We start from the raw sequence: 21896 nt of genomic DNA, 5'->3' as shown, positions 1-21896 counted from the left end.
CAGCGCTCCCAACCTTACTTTTTCCCTCTGTTTCCTTTAGTCCCCCTTTCCTCGTCTCTTTTTCTGACCGGGGGGGGGGATGAAGATGAAGACACAGACGAGCCACGCGAGAAACTGATCGCCACGGGCAAAGCCACGCGGGTTCTGCCCGGCTGAGTAAGGAGCAGCTCGGCTCGGAAGGAACCCGCTTTCCACCGCGCCGGCCCCGTGCCACCCACGTCCCCACCCCGCCGCCCGCTTTCGAAATTGCTCACGGGACGGTTCGGGATTTCCATCACCCGCTGAGGGCGACGCGCACGGGGTGGGACAGGGAGGGCGTCCCTGGCTCCGGTGACACAGTTTGCCCCAGTGAAGGAAACAGCACGAGGAGAAGAGGGGGGTTTTCTGGAGCCGCGCCAGGAGCAAACATCCTGGCCGGGAGCAGCCGTCCTTCGCCGGGGGCCGCGGCACGGCAGGAAGCCGCCGAGTTGGCTACGCCGGTGCCAGGGGCTGCTTTCACCTCAAATAACCCGGCGTCTGTATCAACACGGCTGGCCAGGGCCCCCGGCCGCGCCGAGCGGCAGCGCTGGCAGCACCGGCGGCGTGCCAGGGACAGAGCAAACCCACCCGTCCACGCCAAGGCAAGGTGGTGGCACCCAGGGAGCCCAACACCCCAGCGTCGGGGCTGGACACCCCGATTAACGCCCTCCAGGGATGGGGAGGGGTGCCTTTCTGTTCTCTGTGTGCTGTCCCACCTCAGCAGCGGGGATTTCAGTGCCGGGCGCTGGCAGTGCATTGAGCCGCTTGCCAATAACCAGGGGGAGCTTCCGGCAAGCTAAAAATACAGCAAAGTTCACTGGAAAAAACCGTGCCAAAGCAAGCACAGGCTGTGGGCAGAGTTTCCTGCCTCTGGACGGTGCCGGCACCGGCTCGTGGGAAGGATCTGCAGCTCGGATCCGTCGGGAGCCCCGAGTTACAAAGTTAGGGCTCTGAGTTAAGCCGCTGCTCTGCGTCCGTGTGCGGCTTCACACACACACGGACTTAACCCTGCAGGCACCACGGCTTCGGCACAGAGCCCTCCACCCTTCGCGGTGAGAGCGTGAGCAGAGCCACGCTGGAGAGATAAGAACACGACGCTGGAGAGATAAGAACGCTGCTGACTCCGGCGAAACCTTGGAAGAACCACTCCCAGCACGATTCTTTCCCGAAAAACCCCTTCTCCCTCGGGGTGAAAACCCGCAGGGGAGCGCAGCGCCGGTGCAGATCACTACGGCTCCGCTCCGGCATCACCCCGATGCCGCCGTGGATTTTAGAGGGGCTCCGGTGCCTCCGCGGCAGCCGCGGAGCCGCCGCCGGAGCCGTGGGCGACGGGACCGGTCGGTCAGGTCTGAGGAGAAAGTGCTTGTCCCGCAGCCCGGGCAGGGTGGGGACAGCACGCCTCCGCTCTCCTTTGCAAAGCGAGCGAGAAACGGCCTCGCCCGTCCTTCCTACGCCGTCATCCTCCTCCTCCTCCTCCTGCTCCTCCTGCCCAGCCAAAGGGGATTTTCCCAAGTGCCAGGGAGATAAAAGCCCTGAGCCCCCCACCCAAGGGCTCGGGGGGACACGCTGGTGGCCCGAAGCGTCGCGGTGGTGGCGCCAGCCCAGGGAAATGATGGCAAACCTGTTTTGCTCCGGGTGGGGAGCGGCCCCAAGGGTCTCCCCAGGGAGGAACCTGCTGGGAAAGGGCAGGGGAAGCCCCAAAAATCAGCCACAGGGCCAGGGAGGTGTCCTGGGCTGCTCCATCCCATAAACTGGGTTATGGAACTGGGCTGGGAATGTAGGAAAATAGTCCATCCTGTGAACTAAAGGAAGAAGCAAAGGATCCCCCGCTGCTCCTAAAGGGTTAACCCAAAAACCTTCCCCAAATCAGTGGAGGAAAAAAACTTCACATACATAAATATATATAAAACTTTTTTTTTTTTTCCTGGCTCTCCCATCCAGCTCCTTTTGTTCCTGGCCCTGTTGGCTGGGAGATGGGAGGACCTTGCAGCTTCTCCCCAAAAATCGATCCCCCTCCCCATCCCGACGCTCTCTGGCTGCACCCGCAGCAATCACCCCCTCCCTGCCGTGGGCAACAGTTCCTCCGCCCTCAGGATATTTCCCTCGGAAAAAGTGTTGTCTGCCCAAACCTCTTTCCATTCACCCCGGGAAAGGATAAAATCTGGGGAGGGGAGGCAGGGAGGGAGGGGAGGAAATAAATGAAAATAGAGAACCAAGCGATATGGTTCGGGTTAACTCAGCTGCTCCTGCACAGCCCCTTCTGCATCCTCCGGGCGCTACAAAAGGGGGAAAAATCCCCGTGAGGACAAAAACATTTATTTTTTAAAATCCGTTTTTCCTCTTTTTAATCCCCCCCCCCCCTCAGTTTAAATGCCTTAAACAGAAGGAAGGAAAAAAAAAAAAACCAAACCAACCAACCAACCACACAGGCTGAGCCCGGCTTGGAGCGTTTCCAGCCTGGGCTGCGCTCCCTGGGAATAGTCGGGAGTCGTTTATAACCCAGCGAGAGCGCCGGGGAGCGCGGCGGGGGCACGGGGCCCGGTTCGGGCACGGCTCTGGCTCTGGCCGGGCGGCACTTACGTGTGCGGGGCGGGAGGCGAAGCCGCAGGCGACGGCGGGCCCGTCCGGGGAGGAAAGACCGAGCGGGGCTGCGGGAGCCCCGGGAGCCCCGGCCCTCCCCGCCCCCTGCCAAACCAGCTGGAGGAGCCATTAGTGCCGGCGCCGCGCGCACGTACGGACCGGCCGGCTGCGGCCGGAGCGGGGATGGACGGAGCGGGGATGGACGGATGGATGGACGGACGGAGCGGGGATGGACTGATGGATGGACGGACAGAGCGGGGATGGACGGAGCGGGGATGGACGGAGCGGGGATGGACTGATGGATGGATGGACGGAGCGGATGGACGGAGCGGGGATGGACTGATGGATGGACGGACGGAGCGGGGATGGACGGAGCGGGGATGGACTGATGGACGGACGGAGCGGGGATGGACGGACGGATGGACGGACGGACGGAGCGGGGATGGATGGACGGACGGACGCATGGACAGCAGAGGCCCCACGCCCGCCCCACCGCCCGCCCGCCCACCTTGGCCGGGCCCCGAGAGCCGCCTCGACCCGCACGCCCCGGGGGGGACCCGGCGGGGAGGGACGGCCACAGCTCCGGCTGCTGCGGCAGGAACAGCGGCCCTGGAGATGCCAGTGCCCTATGGATCCACTGCCCTAGAGATCCCAGTGCCCTATAGACCCCAGTGCCCTATGGATCCACTGCCCTGGAGATCCCAGTGCCCTATAGACCCCAGTGCCCTATGGATCCACTGCCCTGGAGATCCCAGTGCCCTATGGATCCCAGTGCCCTATGGATCCACTGCCCTGGAGATCCCAGTGCCCTATGGATCCCAGTGCCCTACAGATTCCAGTGCCCTATGGATCCAGCTGCCCTAAAGATCCCACTGCCCTACAGATCCTGCTGTCCTATAGATCCCGCTCCCCTACAGATCCTATTGCCCCACAGATCCTGCTTCCCTATAGATCCAGTGACCTGTATATCCAGCAATCCTATATATCCATCCACCCTATATAACCTATACAACCAAGGACCTGTATATCCAGCAAACTTATACATCCAGGGCCCTATATAATCAGCAATCTCTAACACCTCCACCAGCCTGCATATCTAGCAGCTTATATATTCAGCACCTTAAATGTTCCACAATCCTACACACCAAACAAACCCTAAACACTCAGCAATCCTAAATATCCAAGTCCTGTATACCCAATCGTGGGACCTACACATCCAACAATCCCATATGGCCAGCAGTCCATATATCCAGCAACTCCACACATCCAGCAACCTTATCTCTCCAGCATCCCTATGTATCCATCAGCCCTATAAAATCAGCAATCTCATACCTTCGGCAACCCAGGAACCTGATAGATCCAGCAATTCATTCTATCCAGCAACACAGATATCCCACAATCCCATATATCCAACAACCCTAAATTCCTGAGTCCTATATGCCCAGCAACCCTATATATCCAGTGACCTATACATCCAACACCCCTACATGGCCAGGAACCCCACAGTCCTATACACCAAATCCCAAAGCAGCCTCAAACTGACCCAAAAAACAGGAGATGATCTGGGTCCCCACAGGGACATATGTCCGTCCATCCATCCATCCATCCATCCATCCATCCATCCATCCATCCATCCATCCTCCTTACAGCCTGAGCTGTTCCAATCCCGCTTTTCCCCCTTTATTTTTCCCCTTTTTCACGTTTTCAAATTAACTCTTTTCACCTCCTTGCTAGGCTGTGCGATGAACAAACTAAACCCACCCAAAGCCAGCAGGGAAATGGATTTTAAATCCCTCGTCCTCCCAAAACACCTGCTCCCCACACCAGGGCCCCAAAGATTCCCCAAAATAAATATTTTGGGACTTTGTTAAACCCCTCGGCAGGAGCCAAACGGGTCAGGAGCTGCAGAGAACGGAGCAACTTGGCACACACACACACAGCAGCTGGGACGCTCGGTGCCACCCCACTGCAAAAACCACACGATTTGAATAAAAGCGTGGAATTTGGGAGTCAGAGGAGCGCGGAGGAAGCTCGGTGGGAATGCTGAGCCCTTCCCAGTGGCATCGGGGTGGCTGGGGGGGGCACCGTGTGCCAGAGCTGCAGCGAGGGCACGGCCGGGAGCTGCGGAGGTCAGCGGGAGCTGCTGCCAGCCGGTGGCATGGGCCGGCCAAGAGGGAGCTTGGCTGCCGGCCCCGCTCCAGTGGAGCCCAGCCAGCCCCAGCACTCGGATTGTGGTTTTCCTCCTCTGGCAACAACCCCGGGGATCCTCCGTTGGGATGGTGGGTTAGGGGCGCCGCCGGGGGAAGCCCTGAGTGTCCCTGAGCACTGGAGACCCTACAACAAGAAACCGCTCAGCTGGTGCCACCGAAGGGCTGTGCCAGGGCCGGGAATGCTGCCGGAATCACACTGATGCTCCTGGGGAGCACCGATATGCATCGCCACAGCCCGAGAGATGGGAAACCACCTCCCGGTCCCAATGCACCGCCACAGTCCCCCGATGCCAGCGGGAGGCAGGCCAGAGAGGAGCAGATGACCTAAATCCAACTCGACACCCCTGAAAAGGGAAATTCAAGGAAATCTGGGAAGCCCAAGCGCCGAGTGAGACCGGTGAGAGCCCCCAGTGCCCCTCCCAGCTCCCCCCGGCCGGGGTACCCACCGCGCCGGCTCGTGGTCCCGCTGCCTCCCGCCGCCGCGGGCGGCCACAGCCGCCTCTCCCGCCTTGTTTTCCAAGCTGTTTCCATGGCCCCAGCTGACCCCAGCGCTGGGGCTGAGCTGCTCACTCCTGTCCTCATTTAGCCCGGAGAAAAGCCGGAATAACGGCAATGCCGAGGGAGCTGAGCTGATTTACACTGCGGGAAGCCCGGCTCTGCTTTACTCCAGTCCCAGGAGCGCTTTCAGGGACCCCCATGGCCATGACCCCTCTCCAGACGGTGCTGGAGCAACTATTCCACCCCCTTTTCCTCCTCACTGGGGTGTGATGAGCCAGTTGAATGCGATATAGTCCCGCTCCCAGCTCCTGCACTGGCATCCTGCCAGTGCCGGGGGCTTACAAGGGAGATGGAGGATTTTTTTCCAAGGTGGAAAAGAATTTGTTCCCACCTCCAACTGCCTCGTTTCCTGCAGGAAAAGTATTTTCCCTTTTGGAAGAGATGCTTGGGGTGGGGATGTTTGGGGTCAGGATGCTTGGGGAATGGACAATCAAGTGTGGGGATGCTTGGGGTGTTCGGAGCAAGGATGCTTGGGATCAGGAACGCTCAGCAGAGGGATGTTTGAAGCAGGAATGCTCGGTGAAGGCTTGGGGCTGGAATGTTTGGAGGGGGGATGCTCAGAGTGGGAATGTTTGGGTGAAGATGCTTGGGGTCAGGACACTCAGAGCAGGGACATTTGGAGCAGGGACATTGGGAGCAGGGACACACGGAGCAGGGACACACGGAGCAGGGACACACGGAGCAGGGATGCTCAGCACTGCGGACAGGCGAGCGATGCCTCAGCAGATGCTCCCAGCGGATGCTCCCACTGGAGCAGTTTTTGGGAAGCAGGATGCCGCAGCCAAGCCACAGCGTGTGTTCCCACCACGCTGCGTCTTCCCAGCGCGGCGCGGAGCCGAGCCGGGAGCCACCAGTTGGCGCGGGCAGGGGGAAAGGCTTGGCACGGCACGGAGCCGCGTCAGGCTGCCGGCTCCGGGCGGACAGGGAGGGAGCCGAGCTCTTGAAAGGGAAAAGAAGGAGGGAAAAAAAACCCAACCCCACGGGACTATTTTTGTTTCTTGAAGCGGTTTTTTCCTTAAACACAGCTGGCTCCTCTCGTGCCGGCTCCCAGATTGGCACCGGGGCCGGCTTGGCAAGGCTGAATCACCGTGCCTGCTCCGTCCCTGGGGAAGGGAAAGGAGGGATGGAGAGGAAGGAGAAGAGGAAGGGGAGAGGGAAGAAAGGGAAGAGGAAGAAGGGGAAGAAGGGAAAGAGGAAGGGGAGGAGGCAGAGGAAGGCAAAGAGGAAGGAGATGAGGAGAATGAGATGGAGGGAAAGGAAAAGGAGAAAGGCAAGGTGAAGGAGAAGGGGAAGAAGGGGATGGGGAAAAAGGGATGGGGAAGGAGACAAAGGGAATGAAGAGAAATGGGGAGAAATGCAAAGAAGAGAAGAAAGGAGAAGGAAGGGGAGAAAGGGGATGGGCAAGGAGGGGAAGAGGGGAAAGAAAAGGAAGATGGGTATGAGGAGGAAGGGGAATGAGGAAGAGTGGGAAGGGAGCAGGGAAGAAAGGGACAGGGGCAGAGAAGGAAGAGGACCCATATGGGAAGGAAGTGGAAGCGCATTGGCCATACGGGGAAGGCCTGGGGCCTCTCCTCACCTCCCACCCGGCCCAGCTGCATTTCCCATCCCCCTCCGGCCGCCCCCATGGCACCAGGCCCGATTTCAGAGCCCTGCTGCCAGCATTCCCCACAGCACCCGGCTCCGTCCCCTCCCAGCCGCTCCAGCCCCCCTGTGGGGACACTTCCTCCCTGCCGGTCACTTTGCATCGCAAGCCAGGGGGAAAAGCCAGATTCAGAGGAGCGAGGAGGAAATCTGTTCCACAGCCATGCACTAACCCAACTGCACCCCAGTTATCCAGCCTCTGCCCCCGGTTTGAACAGAGGAGGAGTCCCTGCACCCTCCCGGTCCCCAGGTGCAAGTCAGGGATGTGCCAGCCAGCACCCACAGGTGCTTGGCTCCCCTCCAGGTCACCCCCATCCCGTCATACCTGGGGGATGCTGCCGTGCCCCCCTCCCCGGGACGTGGGGCTCCTCACGCCGCCGCACAGCCCGACCTTCGGCACAGGAGGAGGAGGAGGAGGAGGAGGAGGAGGAGAACCGTGTGTGCCGCCGCCCTCCCACCCGGCAAGCACGGGCAAGTTGGCGGCGCGACGGCCGGCGGGCAGGAGCCGGGAGATGAGTGGGAGCCGGGCCCTGCCCCATCTGGGAGCAGGAAAAACGCCACCCCTGCCAAACCTGGAGCTGGTTTCACCGCCACGACCCGTTTCCCGTGGGGAAAAGCATCTCGTGGCAGGTGGGAGACGCGGCCCCTTTGGATGGAATCCCTTTTCCAAAGCAGGAGGAAGGTGCACGGTGTGGAAAATGCGTTGGCAGCACAGATACTGGCTTGGCATCAGCAAACTGCAGCACGCCGTACAAAGGAGTCCCTTTTTCTACCCAAAAATTTCAAGCTCTCCCGCTATCCCACTGCCTCCCCGGGGGCTGGGGCCGCTGAGTCAGCACCGGCACTGCTGAGTCACCAGAGCCACCTCAGCCGATGAGCTCAGCGCGGGGGCTTCGGCATCTCCACGCTCGCCGGCACTGCCGGGCCCCCAGGAGGCTTTTGCCAGCACCTCTGCCAACATTTTGGGATCCTCACCAGCTTTTTCTCACCCATCCCCAAAACCACACTGATCGGCATCGCCTTAAATCCAAGGCTAGGGAAACAACCAACAAAGGGTGAGGAAGCTGGGGAAGCCAGTGACGTTTCAACTCTTCCCACCCTCCAGCCGGTGCCATGGTCCTCTCCAAAAACACCTCGCCACAGACCACCCACGAGCCGGGATGGCAGCCACGCTCGCCATCCGCATCCTCCCCATCTCGCTCGTCAAATGTGGAAACAAGGAATGGTTAAAAGAACGGAAAGCCAAAGTCTGATTTTGCCTTTTGTGTTTTTCCCCCCCCCGCCCCTGGCTGGGGTCAGCAGCACCACGGGGAAAGCGCCGACGCCGCCTCCGGCTTCCCCGGCCCCGGTGACGGGGTTGATGACTCACGGGGAAGGAGGGGGGGAAGCGGCGCGTGCACGGGCCCGTCATGTTTGTAAACCTAAAAAAAGCCATGTGCGGGCAGGCAGCGTGCGCCGGCCGGCAGCGTGATCCGGAGGGGAGGCAGCGTGATCCAGAGGGCAGGCGGCGCGCTCCCAGTGTGATCCCAGTGTGATCCCAGTGTGATCCAGAGGGCAGGCGGCGTGCTCCCAGTTTGCTCCCAGTGTGATCCAGAGGGCAGGCGGCGCGCTCCCAGTGTGATCCCAGTGTGATCCAGAGGGCAGGCGGTGTGCTCCCAGTTTGCTCCCAGTGTGATCCCAGTGTGATCCCAGTGTGATCCAGAGGGCAGGCAGCATGCTCCCAGTTTGCTCCCAGTGTGATCCCAGTGTGATCCCAGTGTGATCCAGAGGGCAGGCGGCGTGCTCCCAGTGTGATCCAGAGGGCAGGCGGTGTGCTCCCAGTTTGCTCCCAGTGTGATCCAAGTGTCATCCAGAGGGCAGGTGGCGTGCTCCCAGTTTGCTCCCAGTTTGATCCCAGTGTGATCCCAGTGTGATCCTAGTGTGATCCAGAGGGCAGGCAGCGTGCTCCCAGTTTGCTTCCAGTGTGATCCCAGTGTGATCCAGAGGGCAGACAGCGTGCTCCCAGTTTGCTCCCAGTTTGCTCCCAGTGTGATCCCAGTGTGATCCAGAGGGCAGGCAGCGTGCTCCCAGTGTGATCCAGAGGGCAGGTGGTGTGCTCCCAGTTTGCTCCCAGTTTGCTCCCAGTGTGATCCCAGTGTGATCCAGAGGGCAGGCGGCGTGCTCCCAGTGTGATCCACAGGGCAGGCAGGACGCTCCCAGTGCGCTCCAAAGGACAGGCAGTGTGGTCCAGCCAGCAGGGACTGTGCTCCCAGTGCACTCCCAGTGAGCTTCCAGTGTGCTCCGGAGGACAGGCAGGATGCTCCCAGTATGCTCCCAGTGTGCTCCAGCTGGCAGACAGGGAGTTCCCAGTGTGTCCCAGTGGGCCAGCAGTGTGTTCCCAGTGTGCTCCTGCACCAGCTATTCCAACCAGGAAGGCTCATGGAGACACCTGGCACGGCTGGGAGAAGCCGGCACTGCCACGAGGGCTGGTGCAGCGATGGCGTTAATTAAGTGCCAGGGCTTTAATTGCAACGGCATTAATTGGCGAGGATTTAGGCGCCACAGCTTTAACTGCAGCGGCTTCAACGCAACGGCCTTAAGTGCAGAGGCTTTAATTGCCACACCACCGGGCTCCTCCGAGGCTCAGGCTCTTCGGAGCCCCTGGCTCTGTTGTTCCTCATCCTGCTCCCCATTCCCTGCCATATCCCAGCTGCAGCTCCCAGCATGTTTCTCCATCCTTTCCAGCCAGGCTGGGAAGCGGAGCCGCGGTGAGCGGGGCCGTGCCACCAGCCCCGCGGTGACAAACCCTCCGGTCACCCCACGGCATCCCCGGCCTCCGCGCTGACAACTGCAGCAATTACAACTTGCTCCAATCCGGCTTTTTTTTTTTTTCACAGCATTTTCAGAGCTCGGGGTGGTTCGGAATTTTTTTTTTCCCCTCATTTGGCTGCGATGGGAACTGCAGGCTCAGGAGCTCGTGGTCCCCAGCTCCCCCCTTCGACAGCAAAATCTCATTTAATCAAAAGATGCGGCGACTGGATGTGCAGAAGCACTTCGCTCTCGCTCTCTTTTTTTTCCCCTTAAGAACTGCCATTTTAGCTGTAGCAAACAAACACGCTGCATTGTCCCCGCGACACGGCTCCCTCTGACAGCCCTGCCTGCAAATCCCAGGCTGCCCTGCCGCCACCCAGCACCCCCGCTCCCGGGGAAAGGGGATTTTGGCCCCGGGACAGAGGAGAAAATTGGGGCTGAGCTGGTTTTGCGGGGCTGGCAGTGGTGTGGCGGGCAGATGTGGAGCAGGGACAGAGCTGATCGCAGCTGTTTCACCTCCAGCCTCTTCCCGTTTCATTTCATCTCCCCTTGGATGCCGGCCCGGGGAGCGGAGGGGATAAATGAAAAAAGCTCTTTCATCCTCAAAAATGGTCTGGCACCCTTTTACACAGAACTCAAAGCACCAAGATTAAAGCACTGGCAGAGGAGGGAGCAGGGGGGTGTCCCCGAGAGGGATTTGGGGGCATCTCCCTCATCCCAGCCTGCATCCCGACCCGCAGTGGGGACAGCGAGGGGACAGGGACGGTGGGTTTGGTGCTGGCCCCTTCATAACATCCCCTTGAGAAGATTCCCGGCACGCACGTGGAGCGAGGGACACGGTGGGGGCAGGGAATGGGGGCCCCAGTGCCACAGGAACAGGGACAGGGAAAGCTGGCACATGCAGGCAGGGGACCGACGACCCCGACATCACAGGAACAAGGGAGCCCAGCACAGGCAGGAAGAGCACTGGGACCCCAGTGGAATGGGAACGGGGACAAGGGAGCCCTGTCCACGCAGGGAAGGGACTGGGGATCCCAATGGCATGGGAATGGGGACAAGGGACCCTGAACATGCAGGGGAGGGATCAGGAACGTCAACGCTGCAGAAACAGGGAGCAGGGACCCAAGCGTGCACAGGTGGGGGACAAGGGACACGGCTGCCGTGGGGATGGGGACACCGGCGCACACAAGCAGGGGACCGAGGATCCTGACGCAGTGGGGATGGGGACTGGGAAACTCCCACAGGGAGCAGGCAGGGGGTCGGGAACCCCACTGCTATGGGGACAGGGACACACACAGCCACAGGGACAGGGGAGCCTGGCACACACGGACTGAGGATGCCGATGTCACACGGATGGGGACCAGGGATCCCAGCACACACAGGCAAAGGACCACAGACCCCGATAATGTGGGAATGGAGACTGGGAACACTGGTACATGCAGGAAGGAGGCTGAAAATCCCAATGGCACAGAGATGGGGACCAGGCACCCCAGCACATGCAGACAGGGGACCAGGGACCCCGATGCCATGGGGACAAGAATTGGGGACTGCAGCACATGCAGAATCAGGACCAAAGACCCTGCTGCCATGGGGACAGGGAATGGGGACTTCAGCACATGCAGGAAGGGGACTGGGGACCCCGGTGCCGTGGGGACAGCTCACTCCCAGTGTGCCAGCGCCAGGGACACCTCAAGAAGGGCTTTTTGGGACACAGACCCAAAGCACAACCATGTGTCCCAGAGCCATCATGCCATCCTTGTTCCCAGTGGGGCCAGCAAAGGCCCCCAAGGAAAAGCCAAAATGTTGGGGACACACACACTTTGCCTTCCCCAGATCCCACCGTCTCCTCTTCGGAGCCACCTTCCCCCCTTAATTACCTGCGACAAAGAGTCCATGTCGGGCAATCCGAAAAACAAACCTCGCCACAGCTAATGAGGTGCCAAAGGCCAAGAGTGGGGCTCGTTTATGGGGCCACCGTAACAACCTGCGAGGACTCTGCTCCGGCGCTGCCCAGCCCTTCCCAGCATGATGCAACCTCGGGGCCGCACCGCCGCTCAGCGCATCCCGGCACCCGAACCCACCGCCCCGGCACCTGCCACCGGTGGAAATCGAGCTCTGGATTCTTTTTTTTTTTTTTTTTTTTGCACAGCATCCGCCGCTCCGGAGGCAGCTCCGGCGTTGGCGGGCGCACGCGCCCGGCGCATCCCCGGGTGCGAGATCTGAAGCATCCCCATCCCTGCGAAAACACGTGGTGCCAAAAGCCGCTCACCGCCGACTCCAAACTTCGGGGCGGCCGCGCGTTTTGGCAACGCTCTGCCCTGACCTCGGCGACGTCCCTTGGAGCCACCAGCATCCGCAGCGCTGCCCGCCACCGAAGCACGCCGCTCTCGGCACTGGGATAACCCAAACCGCCGCCTGGGCGGGCAAGTGAGACCCCGCTGAGGGGGACAAGCTGCTTTTTCTGCCCACCTCCATCGTGCCCCCGTCGTTGGCGGCGTGACGGAGAGCGGGGGGTGCCCGCGCCGGACCCGGGTCCTCGTCACGGCGAGGGATGACAGCTGCCACCGGCGAGTGACGTCACCGTGACGTCACGGCGGGGAGCCTCATCGCCCTTGTTCGCATCACCCCGCCGCACCTCTGAGCTCAGCACATTTCGGGGACGGCCGGCATCAATTAATACAAATGATCATTAATAAAGGCGGAAAGCACACGGGGGAATAACGATGGGGTGGGGGGGGGGAGGGCACGGTGCACCTTAAGGCTTATCTGCCTCCCACCCCTACCCGTTCTCCCCCCCACCCCCACCCTACCCCCCCCACGAAGCGATGCTGGAGGGAAAGGAAAAGGGATAAAAGAAGGAAAACAGCCACCAAACGGGGGCGGGGGCGCGGGGCGTGTGTCCCTCCCCAGGCCCCGCCGCTTTGTCCTCGCGGCCCCGCGGGGCCGGCAGCACCGCGGGGGGGGGGGGGGGTCTTTAACCTCCCCCGCACCGCCCCGCAAGCCCGGCGGGGGATTATTTTAGGGGGGAGGGGGCTGAGGGGGTGCAGAGGGGGTGTTTTTGGGGGGAAGGGGTGCGCTTACCTCGCCGCTGCCCCCGCGCTGCCCCCGCAGCCCCCGCCGGCCCCGCACGGCGCCGGCCCTCAGGAGGAAGCCATCTTGTCTCCCTCTCCTCCGCGCTCCCTCACCGCCGCCCCGCTGCAGCCGGGGGGGGGAATGAGCGCCGCATCCCTGCTCCCCCCCTCTCCTCCTCCTCCTCCTCCTCCTCCTCCTCTTCTTCCCTCCTTCCTCCTCCTTCCTCCTCCTCCTCCTCCTTCTTCCTCCTCCTCCTCCTCCTCCTTTCCCCCCCCACGCGCAGCCCCCCCCCTTCCCCACGCAGTGGCACCGCCCGCCCGCTCCCTGCGCTGCGCAGGAGCGGGGACATGAGGGGGACACGGGGGGGGACGCGGAGACGACGCGGGGGACACGGGCACGGACCCGCGACCCCGCACCCGCAAAAAACGGGGTAACGGGACCCCCAAAGCCCGGTCATTGTGAGATTGTCCCCCCGGGAAACTGAGGCATCAGCCCACGCGGGGGGCGGGAGAGGCACAAGACCCCCGGGGACATGGGGGGGAGCGTGGGGGGACACAGAGGGGACACGGGAGGGGACACAGGGGGGCACTGGGGGGAAACGGGGAGGAACACGGGGGACACGAGAGAGGGCACGGGAGGACACTGGGGGAGAAAAGGGGAGGGATGCAGCGGGGACACAGGGAGGGACACAAGGGGGACGTGAGTGGGACACGGGGGGGTGCAGCTGGGGCACAGAGGGCACACAAGGGGGACGTGGACACAAACGCCTGACACCATACCCCCAAAATGGGGTAACGGGACCCCCAAACCCCGGTCAGTGTGGGGTTATCCCTCGGGAAACTGAGGCATCAGCCCACGCAGGGGGTGGGAGCAGCCACAGGCCCCCCAAGAGCAGCCGGGGGGAGCCCCAAAAACGCTCTTTGCACCCCCTCCCTGCAGTATTTTACCGCCATTTAAACCCCTGGCAACCTCGTTAGATTTTGTGCATTAATTTGGTTGGGTTAATTTGGGAACGTTGATCATTTGGGGCCCTCATCAACTTGGGGACATCATTAATTTGGGGTCATCACTAATTTTGGCCCCTAATTAATTTGGGGACATCAGACCTCCGAAACATTTAAATCCTCTTCCAACAACATGCATGCCGTCCGATTGCCCCTTTTTCCCCCAAATCCAGGCCCCGCTGAAGAAAGGGGGGAATGCGGGTGCTTTCCCGTGGGGAAAGAAGTGGGAATTGGACGGCGAAAGGGTTAAGGTGGGGCTGGGTCCTTGAAAAAGTCCTGGTGGAATTCAGCTCCAGCTTTTCCAACCCGTGTTGGAGCTGGCGGGTCTCTCCCTGTGATGCACAGAAGTATTTTGGGGGAGGCGGCGGGGAGGGAGAAGGAAAAAAGGGAGCAAGGAAAGCGAATTCCCCCCAAAACTCCTCCATCCAGGCTTGGAGGTGATGCTCCTGCAACGCTTGGAGTTTTCCAAGCCCGTTCTCAGCTAAATCACCAGCAAAACGGCTACAAACTCAAAATTTCCGAAGGTTTCCCAGGAAAACTCTTTCCCAAAGGGATCTGAGGGTCCCGTGAAATGCCCGGTGGGTTGGATGAACCAGATCCCGAGTCCAGGTGGAAGCGCAAGCACAGACCTGACATCCCCATCCCTGCAACGTTCCCCGGAGCTCCTCTCTTCCCGAAAAGGCCACGCGTGAGCCAAGAGCGCGCCGGGATCCGACCTCTGCTCTGAGCGACGCGACTCCCACGGGAATAGCTGGGATAAACTGGTGCCGGCAGCTGGTTTTCCCCCAAATTTCCAGCCTCGCACGGCAGCGCCCGGGCTTGCAAACCCCCTGTGCCCGGCCCAGCTCGGCTCTGCCGGGCAACAGCTCCGTGCAGAAGGCGTGGTGGGGATTTCATTCTGACAGACGCCTCTTCCCTCCCGTCCTCCTCCTCCGCTCCAGCACGCGCCGGCATCCATCGGACTTGCTCCCGAGTCCTTTTAGCTGCTCACATCGCAGCCAAGACTGGGAATATTTCCATTTTCCAGGCACGGAGATGGTGACAATCCCCCCGGATTACCCGGGGACAGCCCCCGGCAGGCGGGTGACATCCTGCAGGTGACTCCGGGATGTGCCGAATGAAAATGAGCCGAACCCGAGCCTGTCCTTCATCCCATCCATCCCCCTGATGCTTTTTTTGGAGATGCCAGACACGTTTTGGGGCGATTTCACACTGGCGGGGGAAAAAAAAAAAAAATCCCACCTCAACCCTCCAGGGAAAGCCTCGGAGATGGACAAATTTAGTAACTTTTATTAGTAATGCTTTAAATGAGATTATCCCTAATCTCCAGCGCTCGGCCCCGAGCCTGCCTGCCAAATTCAGTTAGGGGCTTTCATTTCCGAGCGCCGGGAATGCCCCAGGGACGCGCCAGGGACACCTTGAGCTGTGCCACGTCCCATCGCCGCCACCCCACAAAGCGGTTTTGGGGGCCTGGTGTGACCGTTCCTGCTGGGAACGGGGTTTTCTGTGGGGTTTATTTCGGGTTTGTTCCCCAGAGCTGAGGGAGGCAGCTGGGAGCATCCTTCCCTCGGTTTGGGGGGACACCGGCGGCTCCCGGTGCGGAGCGGGGCTGTTCCGCGGTAATGAGCGGCTTCCCGAGACGTTGATTAGTTATGCAAATGAGGAAGACACCCAGAGCCGCCTGGGAAGGCAGGAGAGGGTCTGACAGAGCCGCGCCATGGGGAGCGAAGATAAACCTTGACCTCTGGTATCTTCCCTCCTCCTCCTCTCCCAAATCCTCATGGATGGGGACCAGGAAATCAGCCCCCAAGGGGGACAGCAGGAGCACGGAGCTGCGAGGGCAGAGCCGGCTTTCCCGGGCCTGGCCGAGCCGGAGGAACTGGTGGAACTGGTGCTGGGAAGGGGCCGGCTGCCCGGCTGGCTCCGTCTGCCAAACCACCCCGGGAGAGACGCCGGGACGTGGGAACGGTGGCACACCCCTGGCTCGGCCACCGGCACCATCCCCGGCTCCTGGGCGATCCCGCCGCTGCCGAACCCTGGCTCCAGCAGCATCCTCATAAATCATCTTTTTTCTCCCCAGATCCTCGCTGGAAAAGCGCCGGGGACAAACCCTCGCCATCGGCTTTCACCCGCCTTTCGCCAAGGGCAAAGTCCTTCCCCCGCCTCGCCGTGTGCCAAGCGCCGGCCGAGCCACCTGTGCCAACGTCCCCACCGCCCCATCCCAGCCTCCCAGCAGCCATTCCAAGGGAAAAACCCGCTGGATACGACCCAGAGGCGCAGGGCAGCCGCGCACCCCCAATACCACAAAAAAGCAAAGCAGCGGCAATTTTTTTTTTTTGGGGGGGGTCGGGGGGGAAGCACCAAAACAACCAACCCCGAGCAGATGTTTCCCTATTTCTGCCTCACTCCCACGCTGGAGACCCCCCAGCTGGAGCAGCCCCCCCTTTTCCCTGTCTCCTGCGTGGGCACGACGGGCACAAAATGAGAGATCCCGGTTACAACCACCCCGGCCGGTAAAACCAGAAGCGCCGAAGGAAGGCGTTGGAATTTTTGGTGAAGAAAACGCGGCGACTTGTTAGCTCCGAGATGCTCCCCCCGGGCACGGCTCTGCCTTCCCTTTCCTCGCCACCCCTTTCTTTTTGGGGATACCCCCGCCCCCCGCCCCCCCCGCCCGGGTGGGTTTCGTGCAGCGTTTTCCTCTTCCATGCCAAGAAATTCCAAGGAATTCAGTCGAAATGTGGGTTTTGTCCTGCTGCCACCCATCCCGCGGCGCTTCGGGGATGCCCCAGGGAGGAGCTGAAATTCGGGGGGGGGGGGGGGGGGGGGCTTAAGGCATCAAAGTGGCCTTTTAGGCAGCAGAAAGTCCCATTTCCCACGGAAATACCCTTAAAAAAAACCAAACCCATCCACCAACCGAGAAGGGGCTTTCCCTGCCCACCCCGACGAGCCCCCTCCAAGTCACGGTGACGTTACAAAGGGGCCACAAATCACCCCGAAACTGCGGAGGTGTGGGGAGGGACGGATGGGTTTGGGGGAGCCGGGGATCACTCACCTCCCGGCGAAGCCCCTCGTGCGTCTCCATCTCCATCCCGGGGGCAGCCTTAGATTTCGGGGCTCCCCCCGGCCGGGGGGGCAGCGGCGGCTGGCCCGGGCTGGCGGAGCCGGGTGTCCGGCGACAGGGACATCCCGCCGTCACCGCGTCCCCCGCCCTGGGGACACCGCCGAGTCCTGCGGGGACAGAGCCGAGGGAAGCCGCGAAGTCACCCCGACTTTTAACCTCCACGCTGAATCCACCCCGGGGGGCGGCCCCGCTGGGCTCCCCACCCCTCCTGCCCCCGAGCTCCCCCCAAGCCGGGGTGCTGCCTCCCCGCTTTTAATCCCACCCCTTCTTTCTTCCAACCCCATTTTCCTTTTCGCTTCCCCCCCCCCCCCCCCCTCAAAACCGCGCGGCTCCGCACAAACTTCACAACTTCAGCCGCGCACCGGCAACTTTCCACCTCCCCCCCGCTCCCCAGCTCCCCAAATTTAGATATAAAGAGAGTTTACCGAAAAAAAAAAAGGGGGTCCGCCCCCCCCCCCCCTTGAGAACGGGGGCTCGCCCCGGAGCTGAGCGCTCGCCCGGCGGCGGGGGGCGGCGGGGACGGCGCAGAGGGGCTGGGGGCGGCTCTGGATGTCGCCGGCACCCCGAGGGGACCCGCGGCGGAGCTGCCGCACGTTGCTGCTGCTGCTGCTCTGCTGCTTCCTTTGTTCTGCAGCGCCCGCTCAGGGGGACCCGCCGGGCGGCCGGGGGGCTCCGGGGCAGCGCCCGCAGCCGCCCCCCGGCCCCCTCCGCACCCGGGGGGCACCCGGAGCCTCTGGGGGAGGGGAACGGGGAGGGGGCCCCGGTGCTGGCCCGGGGGAGCGGGGGAGAAAGGGGGCTGCGAGTTGTGTGGGGGTGTTTGTTGTGGGGTCGTTGGGTGTGGGGGTGCGCCGGGCCGTTGTTGTTTTGGGGTTGTTGTTGTAGGGTCGCTGGATGTCGGGGTGCGCCGGGTTGTTTTTATAGGATTGTCGTGGGGGGGATTGCGGCACCGCGTTGGTTTTGTAGGGCCGTCAGCTGTGCGTGCTCTGTTGTTGTTTTTGTGGGGTCGCCAGTGGGGTCTGTGCGGGTCTCGCTCTGTGTTATTGTAGGGTCTCCGGGGGAAATCCCAGGGGATGGCAGCCCGGCTCCTGTGCCGCCCATACCCTGCTCCACAGCCCCCCAAGTTATCCCACCCCAGGTCCCCCCCCCCCCGCCCTATATCCTACCCCTCCGCCTCCCAAATCCCCCTCACCACGCCAACCCCGCCCCCCTTCCCAGTCCCGGCCCCTCCCGTGTTTATGTAGGGTCTCACACCTCCCACAGCCCCACTAAAGGCCGAGCACCATCCCCCCCCCGCTTTCAGGTGTCCCCCCTAAAGACCCAATGCCCTCCCCCACCAGCAAAACTCCCCCAGCAGGTCCCAAATCCCGTTAGTTTTGCCCCAAATCCAGCCCAGCCTAACCCACACCTGGGAGAGCCCCAGGGCACTGCTCCCCCCCCATCACAACACCCCAAAACTGAGGGAATAACGTCCCCCCGTGTCCCCCTAGAGCCACCCTGACCTTGCACTCCCCCCGGTCCCAGACATGGAGCAGCTCTGCAGGGATTTGATCTTAATTTAAGGGGAAAAAATTAGATACAAAATAACAAAATAACGAAGTACGGGGGTCGGGTGTAACTTCAAGGCGGGGAATTTCCGTCGGAATTCATCCAGTGCAGGAAACCAACCTCAGGGAGCACCCCCAGCTGGGGATCCCTAAAGGTGGGGAGGGGGTCACAGCAAGGACCTGGTCCCCCGAGCACAGGGAGTCCCCTGTGCCCCCAAAACTCCTCACATGGCTGCGCCTCTGAGGATCCGCCTCAAATCCACTCCTCGCCCAGGACAAACGGGCTGAGGGCGTGGCTGGGGACCAGGACGTGTCCCTTGTCCTTGGGATCGGGGTCTTCAGGTGGACGATGCCCCTTCCCCAGCTCCGAGAGGGTCAGGAGGCGACGGTGAAGTGCCGGCGCTCAGGGATGCCACGAAGGCCTCCACCTGCAAGGAGAACGTGACTGAGGGTGTGGCACTGGGGTGGCACTGGGGTGGCACTGGGATGGTGTGGGGTTGGAACTGGCATGGCCCTGGCACAGTGATGGTGTAGGAATGCACTGGGGTGGCACTGGGATGGCACCGAGATGGCCCTGGGACACCTGAGGTTTAAACCAACTCGGACCCATGATGCCAAAGTTATTTTTTCCAAGGAAAACCGAAGCGGAGATGGAGGCTCGGAGCCAGCGTGGCTCTGATGGCACCGGGAAGCCACCAGGCTGTGCCACCCCACCTGTGCCATGAGGACACCCTGCACGGCCACGTCGTGCTCGAAGTCCTTGTCCACGTCCAGCACCAGGACGGGCGCGCGCTGCGCATCCGCAAAGTGGATCCTGCAGGAAGGAGAGAGGGATTAAAACCCCCCAAAAACCACCCCCCAAACTGGGGGTCACCCCAAAGCCCCAGCCCAGGGTGCCAGCCATGGATTGGGACTCACTCCGTGGTCCTGTCCACCAGCCAGTGCTGGTGCTGGGCGTGGAGCTGCTGCAGGTATCCCAGCTGGATCCCGCCCTCCTCGCTCCTCGCCCGCCGCCGCAGCCGCTCCAGGCACGTCTGGGTGGATAACGATGGATGAGATGGAGAAACGGGAGGATAACGGGATGCAGGGACATGGGAGGTCGGTGGGAGAGAGAAGGGACGTGGGCATCAAGTGAAACAGCACCCTGGGAGATGCTGCAGCCCCCTCTCCCCAAAACCCACTCCAGAATCCATGGCAAAACTCCCACCGGCATTCCCAGGGGAAGAGAAGCAGGCCCTGCTCCTCCAGGGCAGCGACTTTTGGTTAAACCCCAACATTTTGGCAATTCTGCCGGGATCTAAGTGGGCCTGGTCACCTCCTGCACCAGGCACCCACCTGGGGCCTGGCCTGCAGGTAGAGGAAGCCGTGGAGGGCGGCGCAGGCCCCCAGGTGCCGCAGCAGGAAATCGTGCCAGTCCTGGTAAATGGCCCATTCCAGGGGCTGCAGGTGCCCGGCCTCGAAGAGGTTCTTGGCAAAGACGTACCTGGGAAGGGATGGAGAGAGGGCACCGGGCAGCTCCGTCACCCCCCATGCCCAGGAGGCTTCGCAGCCATTTGGTTTTTTTGGCTTTTTTTGCACCAATGAGGAGCTGCAGGTGGTTAAATTGAGGTGAAAATCCCTGATTTGGGGCACGTGCAGCGCCCAGCACAGCTTAGCCCCACCGAGCCCGACATCACCGAAAGGGCTTCACGCTGGCACCTGGCATATGGGAGGATAGGGCAGCCCCTGGAATCATTAAAGACCCCCCAAATTACCCCAAAATCCCATTCCTGAAATTAAGCATCGCTCTGGGAGCCACTGGGGACGGTGGCTCTGCTACCCTGGGGACCCAACATCACAACCCGACTGCTGCGGATGCTCCCCGTCCCGTCCCATCCCATCCCTTCATCCCTCTTTCCCTGCTGTTTTTGGGGTGCCGGGTACCTGTCACTGAACACAGAGCGCTCAAAGACCCTCACGGGGTGGGTGGTCCCGGGGGGCCCCTCGTCCGGCGGCTCCAGCATCGCCTTCAGCCGGCTGATGCAGGAGAAGGTCTGGAAGGTGTAGGACCAGCGGGCTGGCTCCTGGTACATCATCTGCAGCAGGTTGGCCGAGCCCACGGACGCCTGCGGAGGGTGGGGGGGGATGAGGAGCCCGGTGTGGGGCCGGCGGGGCCCGGGCGCGGCCGGAATCGCCGTTACCTGGGCAGCGCCGCCGGCCGGCACCTTGCGCCACTGTGCCACGGGCTCTGTCACCAGGTGCCACTGCGGGAAGGTGGCACCCAGCAGCTTCAGGAAGGTCGATTTCCCCACGGCTGCGGGAGCGGAGGAAGAGCGGGCTGAGCCTGGGTGTCCCCCCAGCTCTGGACCCTGGGGATTTGGGGTGAGCCTGGGTGTCCCCCCAGCCCGGCTCCTGGGGATGTGGGGTGAGCCTGGGTGTCCCCCCAGCCCGGCTCCGGGGGATTTGGGGTGAGCCTGGGTGTCCCCCCAGCCCGGCTCCTGGGGATGTGGGGTGAGCCTGGGTGTCCCCCCAGCCCGGCTCCTGGGGATTTGGGGTGAGCCTGGGTGTTCCCCCGTTCTGGCTCCCAGGAACACAGGGTGAGCCTGGGTGTCCCTCACCCCAAATCCGGGGAACCCGGGGGGGAACCTTTGTGTCCCAGCTCCCAGGAGCGCGGGGTTTTGGGGTGCCCCCCGCAGCACTGAGAACCAACCACGGACGTTGACTCGCAGCCCGGGATGCTCCAGCCCGCGCCGCCTCCGCTCCCTCCCTCGCACCCCAAATCCCCCCGCTCCCCCGCCGCTCCCTTTGTCCCCGTGTCGCCCCCGGTACCGATGTTCCCCTCCAGGGCCAGGCTCAGCGCGGCCCCGCACCGCCCCATCCCGCCACCGCTTCCGCCTTCCCGCGTCATATGCTAATGACATGGTAATCAGCAGCGCGCGCCACCGCCCCGTGACGTCAACGCGCGGGAAGTGGGCGGGGGAGAAGGCGGGGGGGCGGAAACAGCGGCGGGGGGGGCGGAACGGGGGGGCTGAGGGCAGTATGGTAATTTATGCAAATGAGACGCTGCCCACAGCACGTCCGAGCAATGCGGGGGGCGGGGGGGAGAGGGCGGGGCACAAAAGGAGGGGTGGGGGGCACCAACACGGGGTCAGGGGCGTCAAAGTGGGGTTGGGTCACCAGAACAACATTGGGGTCTCCAACACGCAGTTGGGGTTACCAGAACAATATTGGGGTCACCAGAACGACCTTAGGGTCACCTACACGGGGTTGGGATCACCAGAACAACATTGGGGTCTCCAAGACAGGACGGGGGTCACCAACACAGGGTCAAGGCTGTGGACACGTGGTTGAGGTCCCCAGTGTGGGGTTGGGGTCACCA

General features: G+C 62.1%; 1 protein-coding gene across 3 annotated transcripts; it reads right to left on the bottom strand.

Moving 5' to 3' along the window:
• Positions 1–18529: 18529 nt before the first annotated feature.
• Positions 18530–21425, bottom strand: DGUOK (deoxyguanosine kinase). Of its 3 annotated transcripts, none has more exons than XM_069035627.1 (7): positions 21347–21425; positions 20719–20831; positions 20462–20643; positions 19874–20021; positions 19457–19572; positions 19253–19352; positions 18530–18966 (listed from the first exon to the last, which is right to left on the bottom strand). In XM_069035627.1, the coding sequence occupies exons 1-7, from the start codon at positions 21423–21425 to the stop codon at positions 18877–18879; spliced, it is 828 nt and encodes a 275-aa protein (XP_068891728.1). In that variant the 3' UTR covers positions 18530–18876. The 3 variants fall into 3 exon arrangements, with proteins under 3 accessions (XP_068891728.1, XP_068891729.1, XP_068891727.1); XM_069035628.1 differs by having other exon boundaries at positions 20462–20571; positions 21347–21424; XM_069035626.1 differs by having other exon boundaries at positions 20462–20831; positions 21347–21424.
• Positions 21426–21896: the final 471 nt, after the last annotated feature.

This window comes from Aphelocoma coerulescens, chromosome 22 (genome assembly GCF_041296385.1).
Source record: "Aphelocoma coerulescens isolate FSJ_1873_10779 chromosome 22, UR_Acoe_1.0, whole genome shotgun sequence".
NCBI lineage: Eukaryota > Metazoa > Chordata > Aves > Passeriformes > Corvidae > Aphelocoma > Aphelocoma coerulescens.
The sequence above is the reverse complement of the archived record's forward strand: the minus strand, read 5'-3'. Positions and strand labels throughout refer to the sequence as shown.